This window comes from Eulemur rufifrons, chromosome 8, assembly GCF_041146395.1.
Source record: "Eulemur rufifrons isolate Redbay chromosome 8, OSU_ERuf_1, whole genome shotgun sequence".
NCBI lineage: Eukaryota > Metazoa > Chordata > Mammalia > Primates > Lemuridae > Eulemur > Eulemur rufifrons.
Genome location: NC_090990.1, coordinates 85,114,869 through 85,133,683, shown reverse-complemented (window position 1 = coordinate 85,133,683; position 18,815 = coordinate 85,114,869). Strand labels below are relative to the sequence as shown.

Below are 18,815 nucleotides of genomic sequence, written 5' to 3'. Positions count from 1 at the left end.
CCCTTTGCATTTTAGTATATACTCACGCAGTGTATTTATTCATAATAGGTGCATAATAACTTTATTGATTGGCTGAAGTATTTTACAATTATTTTCGAATAGCTAAGTATTTCCATTTCATCCATATTGTCAGTTGCCTGAACAAATAAATAAATACTGATTTGTTTGAGTAGATTTTTATTTCTTTTGTTTTTTTTTAAATCTTAGGTACTTTTGGAGTTAATGGAGTCAGAAGGACCTGCAGAGTCAGTGAGTTCAGAAAAATCAGCATTTTTCTCACAGCAAGAAGAAGAAGAAGATGAAGAGGAAGCAGCCCAAGAACCAGAGGAAACAGTTGCCATGAACCCTCTCTTACAACCTGCTCTCACAGGGGATGTAGAAGGTTTGCAGAAGATTTTTGAGGACCCTGAGAATCCTCATCATGAGCAGGCCATGCAGCTACTCTTGGAAGAAGACATCGTTGGGAGAAATTTGTTGTATGCAGCTTGCATGGCTGGGCAAAGTGATGTGATTAGAGCTTTGGCAAAATATGGTGTGAATCTGAATGAAAAAACCACCAGAGGTATTTTTCTTTCTTCTCTCATTAGTGTTACTTATCTCTACCTAAAGATGCCATATACAATCTTTTAGGTTGGATAAATTTGATGTGCCTGCTTCGTGCTTTACATATATTATATATGTATATGTACATATAAGCATATGTATGTGGGTAATGTAAATATATCAATGTTGATATTGTATGGCTTAGTATTTTAGAACACAGACTTCACTATTTATTAGCTATGTGACTTGGCAAGTTACTTGATTTTTTTTTGTCTCTTTTTTCATCTGCAAAATGGGGATAATTGTATTTTTCTTTAGGGTGTTATGAGAATTAAATAAGATAATAAATATAAATATTGCAGTGCTTGGCACATAGTAAATTGGTATGTAGTAAGTGCTCAATAATATTGATTATCTCTTTCTTTTGAAGTGAACTGGTTGTTATACATTTACCAGCTCACTACTCAATATAAGGATTAGAGTAGATGAAACAAAACTCTTGTTATCCACAGGCACATAGACTTAAATTTAAGGGAATCTACTAACTATTAGTACTAATAGAATTTAGCAAGAATATGAACAAAAGACCAATATTCCAAATCAGTAGCTTTCTATGTATCATCACTATTCAATTAGAGAATGTAATTAAAGTAAAAATCTTATTTATAACAAAATGATAAAGAATCTAGGAATAAATCTGACAAAGGAATTTCAAGACATTAATGGCAAAAAGGTAAAACTTTATTGAATTACATCAAAGAAGACCCAAAGTATGTATATATTTCAGGTGGTGAAAGTAAATATCATAAATATATCAATTCTTACAAATTAATTTATCAATCTAGTTAATATCCCAGAAGATTTTTTAAAAAAAAAATGCAAACTGAGAAGCTGACCCTACGTTTCAGTGGGGGAGATGATGAACTATTTAATATGTGATGTCTGAGAATGTTGATTATTCACCTGGAAAAAAAGTAAAATTAAGCTGGGCTCAGTGGCTCACTGCCTGTTTCAGGAGGCCAAGGTGTAAGGATTGCTTGAGATCAGGAGTTCAAGACCAGCATAGGCAACATAATAAGACCCTGTCTCTACAAAAAATAAATTAAAAAAAATTAAAATTAGATACCTACGTCATACCATGCATAAAAATCAATTGCAGGTGCTTGTAAGATATGAATGTGAATAGCAAAAATTTTAAACTTTCTGAAAAATAAATACAGGAGTTATATTCTTGACCTATTACAGGATTTCTTAAAACAAGACATAAGGGACACAAAGGGAAAAGATTGATATATTATATATAAAGATTAAAAATTACACACAAAATATACTATAAACTAGTGACAAAATAAGCCACAGAGTAGAAGACATTTGCAATATCTTCTCAACTGACAAAGGATATATCTGTGTAAAGACAGTGTACTCATCAATGAGAAAAGTTCAACTCAATAGAAAAATAGGCAAAGGATAGAAACAAGCAATTCATGAAGAGGAACTCTCATGGCCAATAAATGTATGAAAATATGCTCAACTTCACGATTAAAATGCAAATTTAAACAATTGGCTACCACTACTCATCAGATTGGCAAAAATTTAAATGCTAGGCAGCATTAAGTATTGGTGAAGATATGGGAAACAGAAATTCCTTTATTCTACCAGAGGGAGTGTAAATTGGTGCAATGATGTTTAAGAACATTTATATAAAGTTGCAAATGGACATGCACAATGATCCAGAATTCCATTTCTAGATATATATCTTTAGTAAACTCTCACACATGCTGATGATTATTTATGTATTGCTTATAATAGTGAATAATTGGAAATAATATAAATCAACAGGTGGTAAACAAATGCATCATGAGCTGTCATACGATGGAATATTACATAATAATTAAAAGGAATGAATTAGCTCTTTTGTTATTAAAATGGATACTACTCAAAAACATAACATTGAGATAAAAAGCAAATTACGAAAGGATTCTATAATAGATTGGCTAAGAGCATAGATTTTAGAGCCAGACTGCTTGCTTCAAATCCCAGCTCTTCTACTAACTTGGCTGTGTGACTTGGGCAAATTATATAACCTTTCCGTGTTATGGTTTGTTCATATATAAAAATGGGGATAATAGTAATATCTAAAAACCATACTATATAAAGGAAAAGAAAAGCCCCAAATCAATATTTGACAGCATGCTCCTAGCACTATTCAAGGGAGGAGGTGGTATTCTGACTAGTTGACATGAATATTACCATCCTTTTGGTAGGTATTTCCCAATGTGTGGGGATAGGTTTACAGTTTTTCAGAACTTGATGATATACTCTGAGATAATCTATTTCTTCATTCTGATTTCATGCTCACCATGAAATCTTCTCATTTAGAGAAATTCCCAGACTAAATGTTGAAGGTACATCCCGGTTTCTTCTTGCTGCTTATAGTAAAATGCCAGAGGAAAGGGATAATTTGAAAAAAGAACTTGATAATTTGGGAAATTCTAAGCCCATCCTAATGGCAAAGACATTAAAATTAAGATATTCACTGAAAGAAAAGCGTACTCTAGAGAAAACCTGAGTGTGTGACTCTACAACCTTTTGTTGACATTATGGAAAGATCAAAAGTTCAGAGTATTTAGATACAAGAGATTAAGGATATGGCTGAGGGTATCCCTTTAATCAAACTGGGGAGCCTCTGGAAAGCTTAAAAGCATTATCCCTTAGCCATCTCAACAGAAGTTAAAAATGAAGCAGGGATTATCTCAAAAGGATTTGTGGACCTTGCTTTTGTCTAAGTGAGTGAATCAAATCCCTGACACACCCACAGTAGACCTACAAAGTCATTGAGAATTTTATAACAGCAGACACACTGCCAGCTTGAACTGAAGGGGAAAGAGAGTGTAAAAAATGAAGGAAGACTGTTGGACCCCCAAAATTCTATTGTCAGGAAGCAGACTGATGAGCCATTCAGCTGCAAACACGTACTACCTTTCATGAAGAAGGAAGGACAGCTCAGAGGCCTGAGAGCCCAGAGGGTGAAGCCAAGAACCTAGAGGGCAGAGGTGAAACCTTTAGGTCTCAAAGCCTTATTCTCAGGCTTTGAAACCTAAAGGAGTTTACCTGGCTCAATTTCAGAACTGCTTTGGACCAGTGAGTCCATTTTACCTTTCATTTTCCCCCTGTTTGAGCCAGAGTGTCCAAACCTATATCTTATGCCTATCCCATTGTATGTTGGGAGTAGATAACTTGTTTCTTTAATTTCATATATCCAAAGATGGAATTATGCTGTAGTAACTATACTTAATGGATTATACCTGGAGTCTCATCACACGATTTAGATGATTTTGATGATGAGATTTGGGACTTTTGAGTTGATGACATTTACATGAGATTTTTTGGTCTTTGAGTTGACACTGTATGGGATGAGACCTTTGGGACCTTGGGTTGGGGTGAATGTATTTTGCATTTTTACGAGGCTAATGGGTGGACTCTGGTGGGAAGACTAGCCCTCTAAAGATGTCCATGTCCTAATCCCTAGTACCTGTAAATGTGTTACATTACATGGCAAAGGGACTTTGCAGATGTAATTAAGATTAAGAACTTTAAAACAGATTAGCCTGGATTATTTTAGGGGGTCCCAAACTGATCCCGTAAGTCCTTAAAAGCAGAGGACTTTGTCCAGCTGGGGTTAGAAGAGATTTGGCAGAAGTTGTTAAAGAAGTTTGAAGTGTGAGAAGTACTTGACATGTAGTTGCTGGTTTGAAGCCAGAGGGAACAATGTGATTAGGAATGCAGGTAGGCTTAAAGAGCTGAAGGAAGCTTCGTGGCTGACATCCAGCAAAGAATCAGCGACCTCAGCCTTCCAACCTGAAGAAACTGAATTCTGCCTCCGACCTGAATGGTCTTAGAAGCAGATTTCTCCCCAGAGTCTCCCAGGGGTGGGGAACCTGTGGCCTTCTGATTTTAAGATTGTTCTTTTTTTTTTTTTTTTGAGACAGAGTCTCACTCTGTTGCCTGGGCTAGAGTGAGTGCCGTGGCGTCAGTCTAGCTCACGGCAACCTCAAACTCCTGGGCTTAAGCGATCCTACTGCCTCAGCCTCCCGAGTAGCTGGGACTACAGGCATGCGCCACGATGCCCGGCTAATTTTTTGTATATATATATTTTAGTTGTCCATATAATTTCTTTCTATTTTTAGTAGAGACGGGGTCTCACTCTTGCTCAGGCTGGTCTCGAACTCCTGACCTCGAGCGATCCACCCGCCTCAGCCTCCCAGAGTGCTAGGATTACAGGCGTGAGCCACCACGCCCGGCCCAGGATTGTTCTTTTTTTAAGCACCAAAAGAGGCAAGAAAAGCTTCATCTTTCTCTGCTGCACTCCTCTTAATAAACGGATTTGTTGTGTAAAATATGGATTCAGTCAAAAGGCTGCGCTTAAGGACCTAGAAGCCTGCATGTGGCCCTAAGGCTGCAGGTTCCCTACCCCTGAATGAAATAGTACATGGGTATTGTTTTTAGTTGTTAAATTTGTGGTAATTTATTTCAGCAGGAAAGAAAACCAATACAGAAATCTCCTCTGTTAAATCTTCTGATGCTGTTTGTTTCCCATGTAGACTTTCTTACAAGGAAGGAAATGAATTAAGCATTATTCTGGCGTTATATAAAATAAAGATTTGACATTCCATGAAGATGATTTTACAGTGGAAAGTATGTATGAACTGGTCAACTGAATTCTACCAGTCAACTTGGCAATGATTTTTTTAATCATTGTAAAATAATGAATTACATTAAGGTCTACCTGTCAATTTCTTGTTTGATTGGGATGATTCTGTTCTCATGAGCTTGTTCCCCTGGGAGAATGAATCAAATCAAGTTCTTAAACATGCAAAGTTGAGAACCAGATCCTCTCTTAAGGTTTTTATTAAAATGTAGATTGGGTACTCTGAGAGATACAAGATAAAGAGCTTTGACATCTCCAGACCTTATAAATAGCACCACACTTACTTGTATAATTACCTCCTGGTACTTAAAAAACAACTGTGAGAGGATCATGTGACTCTCTGAGTTCTGAATACATATAACTCTTGAACTAAAACAGAGATTCTTTTTTTTTTTTTTTGAGACAGAGTCTTGCTCTGTTGCCTGGGCTAGAGTGCCATGGCGTCAGCCTAGCTCATAGCAACCTCAAATTCCTGGGCTCAAGCAATCCTTCTGCCTAGCCTCCCCAGTAGCCAGGACTACAGGCATGTGCCACGATGCCTGGCTAATTTTTTCTATATATTTTTAGTTGTATGGCTAATTTCTTTTTATTTTTAGTAGAGACGGGGTCTTGCTCTTGCTCAGGCTGGTCTCAAGCTCCTGACCTCTAGCAATCCTCCCGCCTCGGCCTCCCAGAGTGCTAGGATTACAGGCGTGAGCCACCATGCCCGGCCAAGAACAGAGATTTTTAATCTTGTCTAGGTGTTGAAAAATCTGGAAAACATAATTTTTTTTTAATTTATTTCATCTTATTATGGTGGATACAGAATTTGAGGTTACATACGTTGCCCATGTACCGCCTGTCTCCCCAAGTCAAAGCTCTAGGCGTGTCCGTTCCCCAGACAGTGTGCGTTGCACCATCATGTAGGTATATATCCCTCCCTTCCCCAACCCCCTTCCCGAGTCAGCACCTTCAAGCGTGACCATTCCCCAAACGGTGCACAATGCACTCATTATGTGGGCATACACCCATCCCCTCCCCCCACCCCCCACCTCAGTCTGATATCCGATTGGTGTCGTTCCTAGATGTGTATTTAGGTGATGATCAGGGAAACCAATATTCTGGTGAGTACATGTGATACTTGTTTTTCCATTCTTGGGATACTTCACTTAATATAATGGGCTCCAACTCTCTCCAGGAGAACCATAGAGATGTCGTATCTTCATTATTTCTTATAGCTGAGTAATATTCCATGGTATACATATACCACAGCTTACTAATCCAATCATGTATTGATGGGCATTTGGGTTGTTTCCACATCTTTGCAATTGTGAATTGTGCTGCTATAAACATTCGGGTACATGTGTCTTTGTTATAGAATGACATTTGTTCCTTTGGGTATATGCCCAATAATGGGATTGCTGGATCAAATGGCAGGTCTACTTGAATCTGTTTAAGATATCTCCATAATGCTTTCCACAGGGGTTGCACTAGTTTGCAGTCCCACCAGCAGTGTATGAGTGTTCCTGTCTCTCCACATCCACGCCAACATGTGTTGTTTTGGGATTTTTTGATAAAGGCCATTCTCACTGGGGTTAAGTGATATCTCATTGTGGTTTTGATTTGCATTTCCCTGATGATTAGGGATGTTGAGCATTTTTTCATATGTTTGTTAGCCATTCTTATATCTTCTTTTGAGAAATTTCTATTCATGTCATTTGCCCACTTTTTGATAGGGTTGTTTGATTTTTCTTGCTAATTTTCCTGAGTTCTAAATAGATTCTTGTTATCAGTCCTTTATCTGATGTGTAGTATGCAAAAATTTTTTCCCATTCTGTAGGTGGTCTATTTATTCTCTGGACTGTTTCTTTGGCTGTGCAGAAGCTTTTTAATTTAATCATGTCCCATTCATTTATTTTTGTTGCTGCTGTGATTGCCTTGGGGGTCTTCTTCATAAATTCTTTGCCTAGGCCAATGTCTGTAAGAGTCTTTCCTACATGTTCTTCTAGAATTCTAATCGTTTCACACCTAAGGTTTAAGTCTGTTATCCACCGTGATTTGATTTTTGTGAGAGGTGAAAACTGTGGGTCCTGTTTTGGTCTTCTACATGTGGCTAACCAATTCTCCCAGCACCATTTATTGAATAGGGATTCTTGTCCCCAGAGTATGTTCTTTCCTGCTTTGTCAAAAATTAAGGTGTCTATATAAGGATGATTTTATATTTGGATTTTCTGTTGTGTTCCATTGGTCTGTGTCCCTGTACTTGTGCCACTACCAGGCTGTTTTAAGAACCACGGCCTTGTAGTATAGTTTGAAGTCTGGCAAAGTAATACCTCCCATTTTGTTTTTGTTGCTTAAAATTGCTTTTGCTATACGGGGTCTTCTCTGATTTCATACAAAGTGTATAATTATTTTCTCTACTTCTGTGAAGAATGATGTTGGTAGCTTAATAGGGATTGCATTAAATCTGTAAATCACTTTGGGTAGTATAGACATTTTAACAATGTTGATTCTTCCAATCCACGAGCATGATATAGTTTTCCATCTATTTGCAAGTTCTGCTATTTCTTTTCTCAGTGTTTCATAGTTTTCCTTATAGAGGTCCTTTACCTCTTTAGTTAGATATATACCTAGATATTTTATTTTCTTTGTTGCTATTTTGAAGGGTATTGAGTCTTTAACTTGGTTTTCCAATTGACTGTTATTGGCATATATAAATGCCTCTGATTTGTGTATATTAATTTTGTAGCCTGAGACTTTGCTATATTCGTTGATCAATTCCAGTAGTCTCATGGTTGAATCCTGGGGGTTTTCCAGATATAACATCATATCATCAGCAAAAAGTGAGAGTTTGATCTCTTCTTTCCCTATTTGGATTCCCTTGATTCTGCTCTCTTGCCTGATAGCTCTCGCAAGGACTTCCAATACTATGTTGAAAAGTAATGGGGACAGTGGGCAGCCCTGTCTGGTTCCAGTTCTAAGTGGGAGTGCTTTCAGTTTTTCCCCATTCAGAATGATGTTGGCTGTGGGTTTGTCATATATGGCTTGTATCATTTTTAGGTAGGTGAAAACATAATTTTTTAAAAGAAGATTTTATGCTTTGTGGAGCAATGTATAATATTTTCTTCTATCATACAAACAGTTAGTTAGAAGGAATAAGTTCTAGTATTTGATAGTACAGTAAGGAAATTATAGTTAATGAAGGTTTATTGTCTATTTCAAAATAGCTAGAGAGAATTGTGATGTTCCCAACACAAAGGAAAGATAAATGTTTGAGGTGATGCATGTTCTAATTACCCTGATTTGAGTATTATACATTGTATACATGTGTCAAAATATCATTTGTACCTGCAAAATATGAATAGCTATGATATATCAATAAAAAAATCAAAAACCCAAATATGTAATAGAAAATTTGGTATTTGACATTTTTGATGCTATCAAATGAGTTTATTTTGAGTAAAAAGTACAACAATAAGCATCACAAAAAAATTAAGTTGACAATTTAAGCATGATTAACTATTTCTGAACTTTTATGTTTATAATTTGTTTAAGTTTTAGGTCATTTACTAGCAGGTCCTAAAGATTTTAAGAAAAATATTACAAGAAAAAAACTTAAAATTGAGAAAATTTTGTATCATAACACTTTCTATGAATTAAGGAAAGACTGCTGTTACTCAGGCATAAGAATGGAATACTTTCTACCAGCAACTAGAATACTATTGATCTATTGGGGTATTGTGATATTGCAGAATTTCTGTTGTGACAAAAATACTGAAGTTAAAAGACCTCCAAAACAAGTAGAATGTGAACCCTATGGTTTTGAAATTGGTCAGGAAACTGTCATAGAATCTCCTTCTGTACATGAGGAAACTAAAAAAGATAAATGTGAATGAACAATGTTTTGTTTGGGAAGAAAAAGTATAGATTACTCTCAAAAAAAAAAGTCTGCTGTGCTAGTTAAAAAGCAAAAAGCTGTTCAAAGAGATATCTCTATTTTCAAATTAGAGATGGGATAATTTGAAGGAAAATATTTTCTTTTCATTATAATTCCAATTAACTTTGAATCAGGAAAACTTCAGTAACTGAAAAAATTTGTATAAAAATATCCTGGTGATACTATTAACATATTAAAAAAAGAGATCAGATAATGTTTCATTTGCAATTTTTATGATTAATTATGTTCTCTTTATTTTAAAGTGTTTGCTTTTTTAATCCTTAATTTTTATTTGAAATGTATTAAATAATTTCACTAATTAAAAAAAAGAATTCCAAATCCAGGTTTATAAAATACCACTATAAAGACTAAGTAAATATAAAATGTGAACTGGTATTATTTTATTCCACTACTGTAGTTACTATTCCAGGCAGGAAAAAAACAGCATATGCAAAGTTATGGAGGCATGAAACAACATGATTTGGGGAATTTGAAGTGTCTAGTACCGCTGTTGGTAGGCAGGTTGAGAAATGTAGAAAGGTGAGTGTTTTGCTTCATGGCCTATTACTTGTTTCTGACCATCACCATTTCAGTTCTTGCATTTGACCTTATCATTGGCACATTCATTAGTTTTTATTAATAGCAACCTTGAGAAAAGTACTTATCCTCTCTGTGCTTCAATTTCCTTATACATAATTGAGAACAATCCTATTTAATAGCACCTATGCCATAGGATCACTATGAGGTTTAAATGAATTGATACTTGTGAAGTACACAGAACAGTGCCTGTGCAGGGAAAAAGATTTCTTTGCTTCTTGTCTGATCTTTGGGCTTGCTATGAACTACCTGCTCAATAGACTCTCTCTGTATTTAGTAACCAGTAATCTTCCATGAAGAGATTTTTTTTCCCCTCTTTTAGAAGCAACCTTAATCGTTCCCAGTTCCATTTGTGATCTGTTTCTTTCTGTGGGGGTTTCCAACATGCGGCCTTCTGAATCCCTCGCCTGGGACCCAATGCTCATTGCATGTATTAAGGGAGAACTTTAGGAAAATCCCCTTCTTGTCTGATTGCTTTCTGAAATCATCTCATTTAGATGTTTTCCTTCTCTTGGAAAGGTGGTGGGGTTAATGTACTACAAGGAGCTGTGCATTTCTTACTAGAAAATGGACTGTCTCCAGCAAGGGAAAAAGCATGTGAATGTTACAAATTCCTTGGTAAAATACTGTTTAGAAATCTTTTTTTTTTTTTAATTTTTAACTGATTATATTAAAAAATAGACCCCTCCATCTCTCCCTTTCAGTGTCTTAAATGAATTTAAGAACATTTTGTTTAGAGGTTACCAGTGGCCTATAACTTCAACTTTGAGGAAAGCAATATGAGGATCCAGAACATCTCCCTGCTGGTCATGCCAGCAGTGGTTTGTCTGTAGATAATGTCTTCCTCCCCAGAAAATCAGGGGCCCTGGACTGTTCAGCTGATTGAAGAATTCCATCTTCAAGCAGAAGGCAGGAACAAGAGGGTAGTATTTGGGTATTTCTTGGCCTCCCATTTTATAGGTGCCAAGTCTGAATGTGTTTCCCCAAACTCACGTGCTTAAAACATAGTCCCCAATGCAACAGCTGGTAGGTGGGGCCCTTTGGGAGGTGTTCAGGTCATGAGGGCTCTGCTTTCATAAATGGATTAATGGCACTATAAAAAGGGCTTCTGGGAGTGAGTTTGCTCTCTCTTGCCCTTCTGCCTTCTGCCATGTGAGGATGCAGCAAGAAGGCCCACACAAGATGCTAGCATCTTGATTGGTCTTGGACTTCCCAGACCCTAGAACTGTGAGAAATAAATTTTAGTTCTTTATAAATTACCAAGTGTGTGGTATTCTGTTATAGCAGCACAAATGAATAAGACAGTAGGGAATAAAAGAATAATAAAATTCCTGGGCCAGTCTCTGTTTTTTAGTGTTTTACAATTTCTTGCTTATTGTGATATTAAAAAAAAAGTTTGGCCAAAGAGGGGAGGCAATTCCAATTTTGGCTGATCCTAAAGTAGTTCACTTTATGTTCCCTTTAATTCTTTTTTTTTTTTCTTTTTCTGAGACAGGGTCTTGCTCTGTTGCCTGGGCTGGAGTGCAGTGGCATCATCATAGCTCACTGCAGCCTCAGACTCCTGTAGAGGTGGGGAACCTGTGGCCTCAGTCCACATGTGGCCTTCCAGATCCCCAAATACAGCACCTCGACCGAATCCAAACTTGGATTTGGATTCAGTCAAAAGGCCACACTCAAGCATCCAGAAGGCCACATGTGGCCCCAAGGCCTCAGGTTTCCCACCCCTGCCTGAGCTGGGACTGTGGTGTACACCATCATACCTGGCTAATTTTTGTATTATTATTTTTTTGTAAAGACCATGTCTTGCAGTTGCCAAGACTAGAGCTTTTGATTCTTTATTAGCCTTTTATTATCCCTTCTGGTTATGATAGTTCATAACTTGGTCTAAGATAGGCCCAGGATTGTAGGATGTGGCAAATAGGGAGCTGAGGAAAGATTTCTGGCAGGTAAGTGGAATCATTATTTTCTCTTCTGTTTCCCTAGTCTAGCTAGAGGCAAACATTTGGGTGGTGTTTCCTGCTCCTTGTAAATCCTCCATCTGGCAACAGACCTGGGTTTGAATCTTGATTTGGTTACTTACTACCAGTGTGGCATTGGGAAAGGTATAGCTTCTCTGATTTTCACTTCCCATCGTATACTTTAATGGGGATGATAAAATTTACCTTATAGGGTATTGGAAGGATTAAAGTACACGTAAAATGCCTACTACTGAATAGATTCAACACATGTTGGTTCATTCTCTTGCTCAACTCTTTTTGTGGTAATATAGTACATACCTCTATGGCCAGTTAAAACAGTCTTAAATACAGGATACCAGGAGATATTGCATGTTCACATGACATTAAAGCAAGTCACACAAATTTTTTGGTTTCCCAGTGCATATAAAAGTTACATTTATACTCCACTGTAGTCTGTTATGTGGACAATAGCATTTTGTCTAAAAAAAGTACGTACCTTAATTTAAAAACACTTTATTGCAAAAAAATGCTGACACAGAGACACAAAGTGAGCTCATGATGTTACAAACATAGTGCTAATAGATGTACTCGATGCAGGGTTGCCACAAACCTTCCATTTGTAAAAAACACGGTATCCATGAAGCACAATAAAGCAAAGCGCAATAAAATAAGGTATGCCTGTATATCCTTGTGATCCTTGTGGGTGAGTTCAAACAATGATCTTTGACTTGACATTTTAAAAATCAGTCTGGATAAATTTTAAAGATGCCTTCCATATTTTTCACCTTTACAATTATACCTCATGGTAATCACCTCAGAAAGTCTAAGAAATAACTTTCTAATTTGATAGGTCACAATTTTTTTCCAAAGAATATATATATATATACACACAAGTATATATGTGTATGTATATATATAAACACACACACATGAATATATATGTATATAACAGTTGTACTAATTTGTATGATTGTTAACAATAATGCTAGCGTAATTAGAGTTTGATGAAAATTCCTTAAAGTTATAGGTCCAGTTGTGTTCCAAAGTAGGTGACTGCTGGGGGGATTGCTGTCTTCCTTAGAAGATGTCGAAGAGCTCAGGTTTCAGACAGTCTGTGTTGGTATCTTGCTTCCATCATTTACTGGCTGTGTTCCTTGGTCAAGTTTCTTGACCTCTCTGGACTTTGGTTTCCTAATTTGTAAAATGAGGATTATAGTAGTTCTGATATCATAGTGGTTTTATGAAACTAAATGAGTATACTATATGTAAAGCACTTAGAATAGTGCCTGGTTCATAGTTACTGTTCAATACTTGATTACCATTATGATCTTCTTTTTTTTTTTTTTTTTTTTTTGAGACAGAGTCTCACTCTGTTGCCCGGGCTAGAGTGAGTGCCGTGGCTTCAGCCTAGCTCACAGCAACCTCAAACTCCTGGGCTTAAGCGATCCTACTGCCTCAGCCTCCCGAGTAGCTGGGACTACAGGCATGTGCCACCATGCCCGGCTAATTTTTTGTGTATATATATTTTAGTTGTCCATATAATTTCTATTTTTAGTAGAGACGGGGTCTCGCTTTTGCTCAGGCTGGTCTCGAACTCCTGACCTCGAGCGATCCACCCGCCTCGGCCTCCCAGAGTGCTAGGATTACAGGCGTGAGCCACCACGCCCGGCCTCCATTATGATCTTCTCATACATAAAATAGCCTAAAACAACGTAATATATTTGATCTGATCATCTTCATTCTGTTTATTAGGGTATACGCTCTTACACTGTGCTGCAGCCTGGGGTCGTTTGGAAACTTTGAAAGCACTAGTGGAACTGGATGTTGACACAGAAGCTTTGAACTTCCGGGAAGAAAGAGCTCGAGATGTTGCTGCTCGGTATTCCCAGACGGAGTGTGTTGAGTTCCTGGACTGGGCAGGTAAGTACACTAAGTGTTAGCAAACTGACTGATATGATGGATTTTTCTCCTGTGGGTTGTAGGCTATGTTACCTTCCATTGAGATGATTTATTTGTAGATACAACCACAGTCTCAATTGGCAATAATATATGATCTACCAATTTTTTTCTATTTTGTTACTGGCCTTAAACATTGTACTTAATAGGAACTGTACAAATTGGAAGATTGTTGATTTACCAACTTCTAACAATTTCACCAATAATTTTCTATAAGAATATATGTACAATATATGTTCAAAGCCATTTTTTGAGAGACCTAGGCAAAGTGGACCATTCCTTGAATGTTTAAAAACAGCATATTTGAATATTAAGTTTATGAATATTATTAAAATATCAATATTATGTTATATATTTTAATATTAATATTAATTAAAATATGATTCCTCAGTTATAAAAGGTTATAATAATAATTGAAAAATGGTTTGTTTAGGCAAAGTTAATCTATGGTGTTAGTAGTCAGAATAGTAGTTACTCTCATGGCATGGGGGGGCCCTTCTGGGATGTAATGTTCTTTTTCTTGATCTGGTTGCTGATTACATGGGTGTGTTCATTTATGAAAATTCAGAGCTGTACATATAATTTTTGTGCTTTTCTGTGTGTATGTTATACTTCAATACAAAATTCAAAAAACTGTGCTGTTTTGACTTTTGCTAATACTTTGCTTACATCATTCCCACAGTCCTGTAGAATACAGCTTAAAGAGATTTCAGGACAACATACCTGTGTAACTATGTATGTATACAAACATTGGTTAAAAAATTAGTACTTACGAAAGTCACAGCATTCATTTTGCATGGTTGTCTGCATTCATGTTTTTAGCAAGCATTTACTGAATACCCATATGAGCATTTATTGAAATCCCATATGAGCATGGCTACTGCTGTAGGTACAATGGGTTATTCCTGTCCTCTGGACATTTGTTAAGTGGAGGATGATAAGCTATAGACACATTCAACAGTTATATAGCAGTATTAGAAGGACTATGATTTAAGGGCTAAAATTGGCAGAATAGGCAGTCCATGCTACAGGGTAGTCAGAAAACATGAAGTCAGAACATGAAGTCAGTTGGGCTTGACCTGGGCCTTGAATATGGATGAAATTTGGATACACAATAGAAGGGGAAAGGACCTGAGCAAAATCTTAGAGCTGAGAATGAAAGTAGCATATTGTGGGACAGTGACAAGATTGACTTACTGAGCCACAAGTCATAGTTTCTGCAGATAGGCTTCATATAGGTGGAATAGTAAAAGGGTTAAGTACATGGCCTCTTGAGATTGAATTTAAATACTAGTATCTGCGCTTGAAACCTATGTGGCCTTGGCAAGGTACTTCTCTATACCTCTATACCCCCCTGAAAAAGGGGGCCAAAAAAAATAGTTTCTACCTTTCAAGGGCTGTTGTGAGAATTAAATGTGATGTTGTAAAGCACTTAGCACATGTAGTCAGCATTTGAAAAATGCTGCTGCTTTTATTATAGCCATATTATACTCTTAAATGCCAGGCTAAGGTGTTTTCCTTTTATTCTGGGAACCACTGAAAGTTTTTATGCAGAAGAGGAAGAGGATGAAAGTGATTTTTAGGAAGATTCAGCTGGTAGCAACAAGATGCTTGCTTATCAGTAAAATGAGAAGGGGACTAGGAGAACTGATAGAAATAAGGAAATTAAAGGAAGGAGTCATATTTGGGAAGAAAGAGATGAGTTATACTTTGTAGATTATTTTTATAGGTAATTGTCCACTTGTACTAAATATTTTCTAGGAACAATCTTTCTTATGTCAATTTCTTTGATTTTATGATTACATCTGTAAATAAAAAGAAAACAAAAATAGCAAAGAATTCAATTGATCCCCTATGAATAGTAATTGTAGGTGAAATTCACATTCCATAATTTAAAATCTATTTTGAAGAATGAATGAATCATGGTACTTAAAAATCATAATCCAGGGACAAATTTTGCTGTAACATTTCTGAAAAGAAATGACTTGGGGCTTGTAGGTATGAGGTTTCAGTGGTTTCTTTTCCTCAAATATTCATGTGTTTCTCCTTAGGTTCTTGGAGAAATTATACCTAACACATCTTAATGATATTAAAAATAAGACTATAAAAAGTAAACTAGTAATTGTGTTTCCAAATCAATGATGTTATTAGTATTGGAGCTTCATGGTAGTATAGCTGTGGAATGTTGGAAACACATTAGTCAACATAAAATTTAACTTCAACATTTGTTTAATTCAGAATTACCAAGATTGAACATCACTTCCATTTCTCATTTTAGTGATTAGAGTAGGAGTCATGTAGAGAGATTTATGAGATTGAGGACTCCTTACCACAATAGTCTCCTTCATACTACTGAAAATTCCGTTATTAGAGATTAATTTCTTTGGGTTTTAGAGGTTTGGGAACTTACGTCTTCAATAGTCCACCATTAAAAGAAACATATATTAATGTTCTCTTAGAATTAGTTGACAGTTCAGAACTCTGAAGGTGTGGAACAAACATTTATGGTAATGTGGGAATGGTAGTTATTTATTACTGTTTCAAGGATTGTTTTGTAAAAGTTTTTTTCCTCCCTTATAATGATGACAGGTTTATCATAGATAATGGCATGTTTTTCTGGGATTTTTCAAGATATTTTTAATCAAATCTTCTGTCCTAGTCTCAGGCCTATCTCCTAGTTTTTCTTTGGAAAATGTGGTAACTGAACTTTAAAAAATTGAAGCATCTTATTAAAAAAATCTGAAATTTAAAAAAAATTGGTAATTTATCATTTATTACACTGAAAAATGGGAAAAATTATGCTTTTAAAAACTAATCATTCGTTAATATTTCCATGCTATTCTATCAATCTGGGATGAGAAATTAAAAGTCTTCTTGTGGTTATAAAATTTGCTCAGCAAAATAAAAATCACAGATACTATTTAAAGCAGAGATTTATTGAAACACTAAACTAACCTTCTATTCTACAGATTGGTTAATGATTAGTAATCTAACACATTAAAAAGAACAAAATACTGAAACACATAGCAGTGATAGTGTATAGCCTTTTCCTCAGTACTTTGGTAAGTATGAATTCTTTTTTAGTTGAATGGAAATAACATTTCAACCCAGACTTCTTTGGAAAATTTCAATAAAGATTGTGGCAAAAAAAAAAAAAATATTACAAAGGCTTCCAATGAACCATTTTTATCCTTAGGTGAGTCCTCTCAATAGATTTCTTTTGTAATCTCTATATTTGACTGAGCTACATTTGCATATGCATATGTTTAGTATCCTCTGGCTCCTTCTCCTTCACTCTTCTTCCTCTTTAATTTGCGGTGCTTAATTTTCTTAGAAGAAGGATGGTGGGACACCTGTTTCAGGTACTTGGTCATCATTGATGTTGTGGCCACCAGTCTGCAGAGTATTTGGTCAATGTCATAGATGGATGGGCTTTCTAGATCATTACTAAACTTATCTACGGAGACTTGTTTTTTCAGCTAAAAGGAGAAAAACAAATGATATAGATTTTATCTTACTATAGTTCAAATTAAATTTATATTCCAAATATATAAACTTAAACTCTATTAAAACAGCACACATCAGTTATTTACACAAAAGAAGGATTACTATAGAAGAAAGGCTTAAGTGCAAAAGAAATGTTCTTCTATATATGCCCCATATAAGATTAGAGTGATCATTATCACAATCAGCAAATAATTAGTGCATTCTATGGTTAAAGCACCCTGCTGGGAGAAATATGAATATTAGCAAAATGTTTTCCTTTACTAAACAACCTCAAGGTATAATACCATAAAACCACAGTCATTTTAAAAATAAGAAAACATTTATAAATACCTAGTTGTTCTGAAGGTCATTGAGGTTTTTTCTTTGTTTGGTCAATGAGCTTTTTAAGACTGCCTCAAACTATAGTGTCTCTATTGGCAAAGTGGGAAATTAGTTTAAAAGTTCCATTTCCCAGAAAGTTATCCTAACATTAGAAATTAGTTTACAGTCCACTTAAAAAATACATGCCAACTTTTGTACTTAGCTTTCTTAGATAGCTCTGGAAGGGTTCTAAGAGATCTCTTGTTCCAGATTCTTCATTTTAGCGATGTGGCAGCTGAGAAAGATCAAATGGCTTAACTAAGGGCACAGATAACCTCATTTCCTATACATTTTACTGATGATAGCACACTACTTTTTAAAAGTGTTTTGTAACTTGAAATAGAGGCGTTGGACTAGATGATTTTTTAAAAAATACCATAAGATCTTACAGGTTGGACCAGATAATTATAAAGACCTTCTAAATCAATACACATTTGTTGAGCACCTAGTATGTACAAGACACTGTGCTAGATGCTGGGGATGAATAGGGGGCAGGGGAAGGTTACAAAGAGGAATAGAACATGATACTTTCCCTTAAAGAGACTGATTATCTTATGTTCTAAACTCTTTGAGATTTATTGACTGTTATTTGCATCACTAATTCACCTTTTTTTGGTGTTTCTTCCATTTCATCCACAGGTAATGCACAGATAAAACAGATAGGATTAAAGAGAGAGCTTGTGCTAAAATATAAATGAGATGTAAAAACCCCTGAAATATATCCATGTTAGCAAAGTTGCAGCATAGTTTGTCCAGAGGGTAAGGTAGACAGTGAGATGGAGAAAGCTTAACTTTCAGATAGTGTACTTCTTCTGGAAAAATCTCCCATCCAACCTTTGTCCAGGTAGTTCCATCACAAATGCAGAAGCTCTCCCTGAAGAAGCAGATAAACAACAGAGAAAAAATCAGGAATAGTCCTTGATTAGACATCTCTCTCAATTGGGAAAAAATATCTCTAGCTAAAAAATTGGTCAGAGACAGAGAAGAAAGTGCCCTGAGTTGTTAGTTAATATGGTGCTTCAGTCAAGGCATTTCAGATAATCTTGCCAGTCAGCAAAATATACCCAGCAAAATATACACTAATGACTATTGTAACATCATCAGTCATAGTGATTCAGGAATAAGTTCAGTGACATCATAAAGAACCACACGGGAACTAAAAGGTGCCACTTGACCAATCACCTTGGGTTTCTTAGAGATACTTTTTATTGCTTTTTGCCAGAGTGGCATGAGCTTGTTCAATTTTCTTAAAAACGAAGACTTTACTAAT

The 18,815-nt window shown here is 36.0% G+C and overlaps 2 protein-coding genes across 2 annotated transcripts in view; one reads left to right on the top strand and one right to left on the bottom strand.

Moving 5' to 3' along the window:
* Window positions 1-222: 222 nt before the first annotated feature.
* Window positions 223-18,815, top strand: part of ANKRD45 (ankyrin repeat domain 45) — a 29,879-nt gene continuing 11,286 nt past the window's right edge. The window contains exons 1-2 of the mRNA XM_069478364.1: window positions 223-562; window positions 13,475-13,642. Of these exons, the coding sequence (XP_069334465.1) occupies window positions 223-562; window positions 13,475-13,642 (508 nt within the window). The remainder of the gene's footprint in view (window positions 563-13,474; window positions 13,643-18,815) is intronic.
* TEX50 (testis expressed 50) lies at window positions 16,945-18,475 on the bottom strand. Its single transcript, XM_069479122.1, has 2 exons — window positions 18,152-18,475; window positions 16,945-17,157 (listed from the first exon to the last, which is right to left on the bottom strand). The coding sequence occupies exons 1-2, from the start codon at window positions 18,473-18,475 to the stop codon at window positions 16,945-16,947; spliced, it is 537 nt and encodes a 178-aa protein (XP_069335223.1).

Excerpts from the sequence above, each read along its gene's own strand:
- TEX50 (XM_069479122.1), bottom strand. The coding sequence starts at position 18,475 with ATGTCTAATCAAGGACTATTCCTGATTTTTTCTCTGTTGTTTATCTGC. Across the intron at positions 17,158-18,151 it reads GGAAGAAACACCAAAAAAAG|CTGAAAAAACAAGTCTCCGT; the intron begins GTGAATTAGTGA and ends TTCTCCTTTTAG.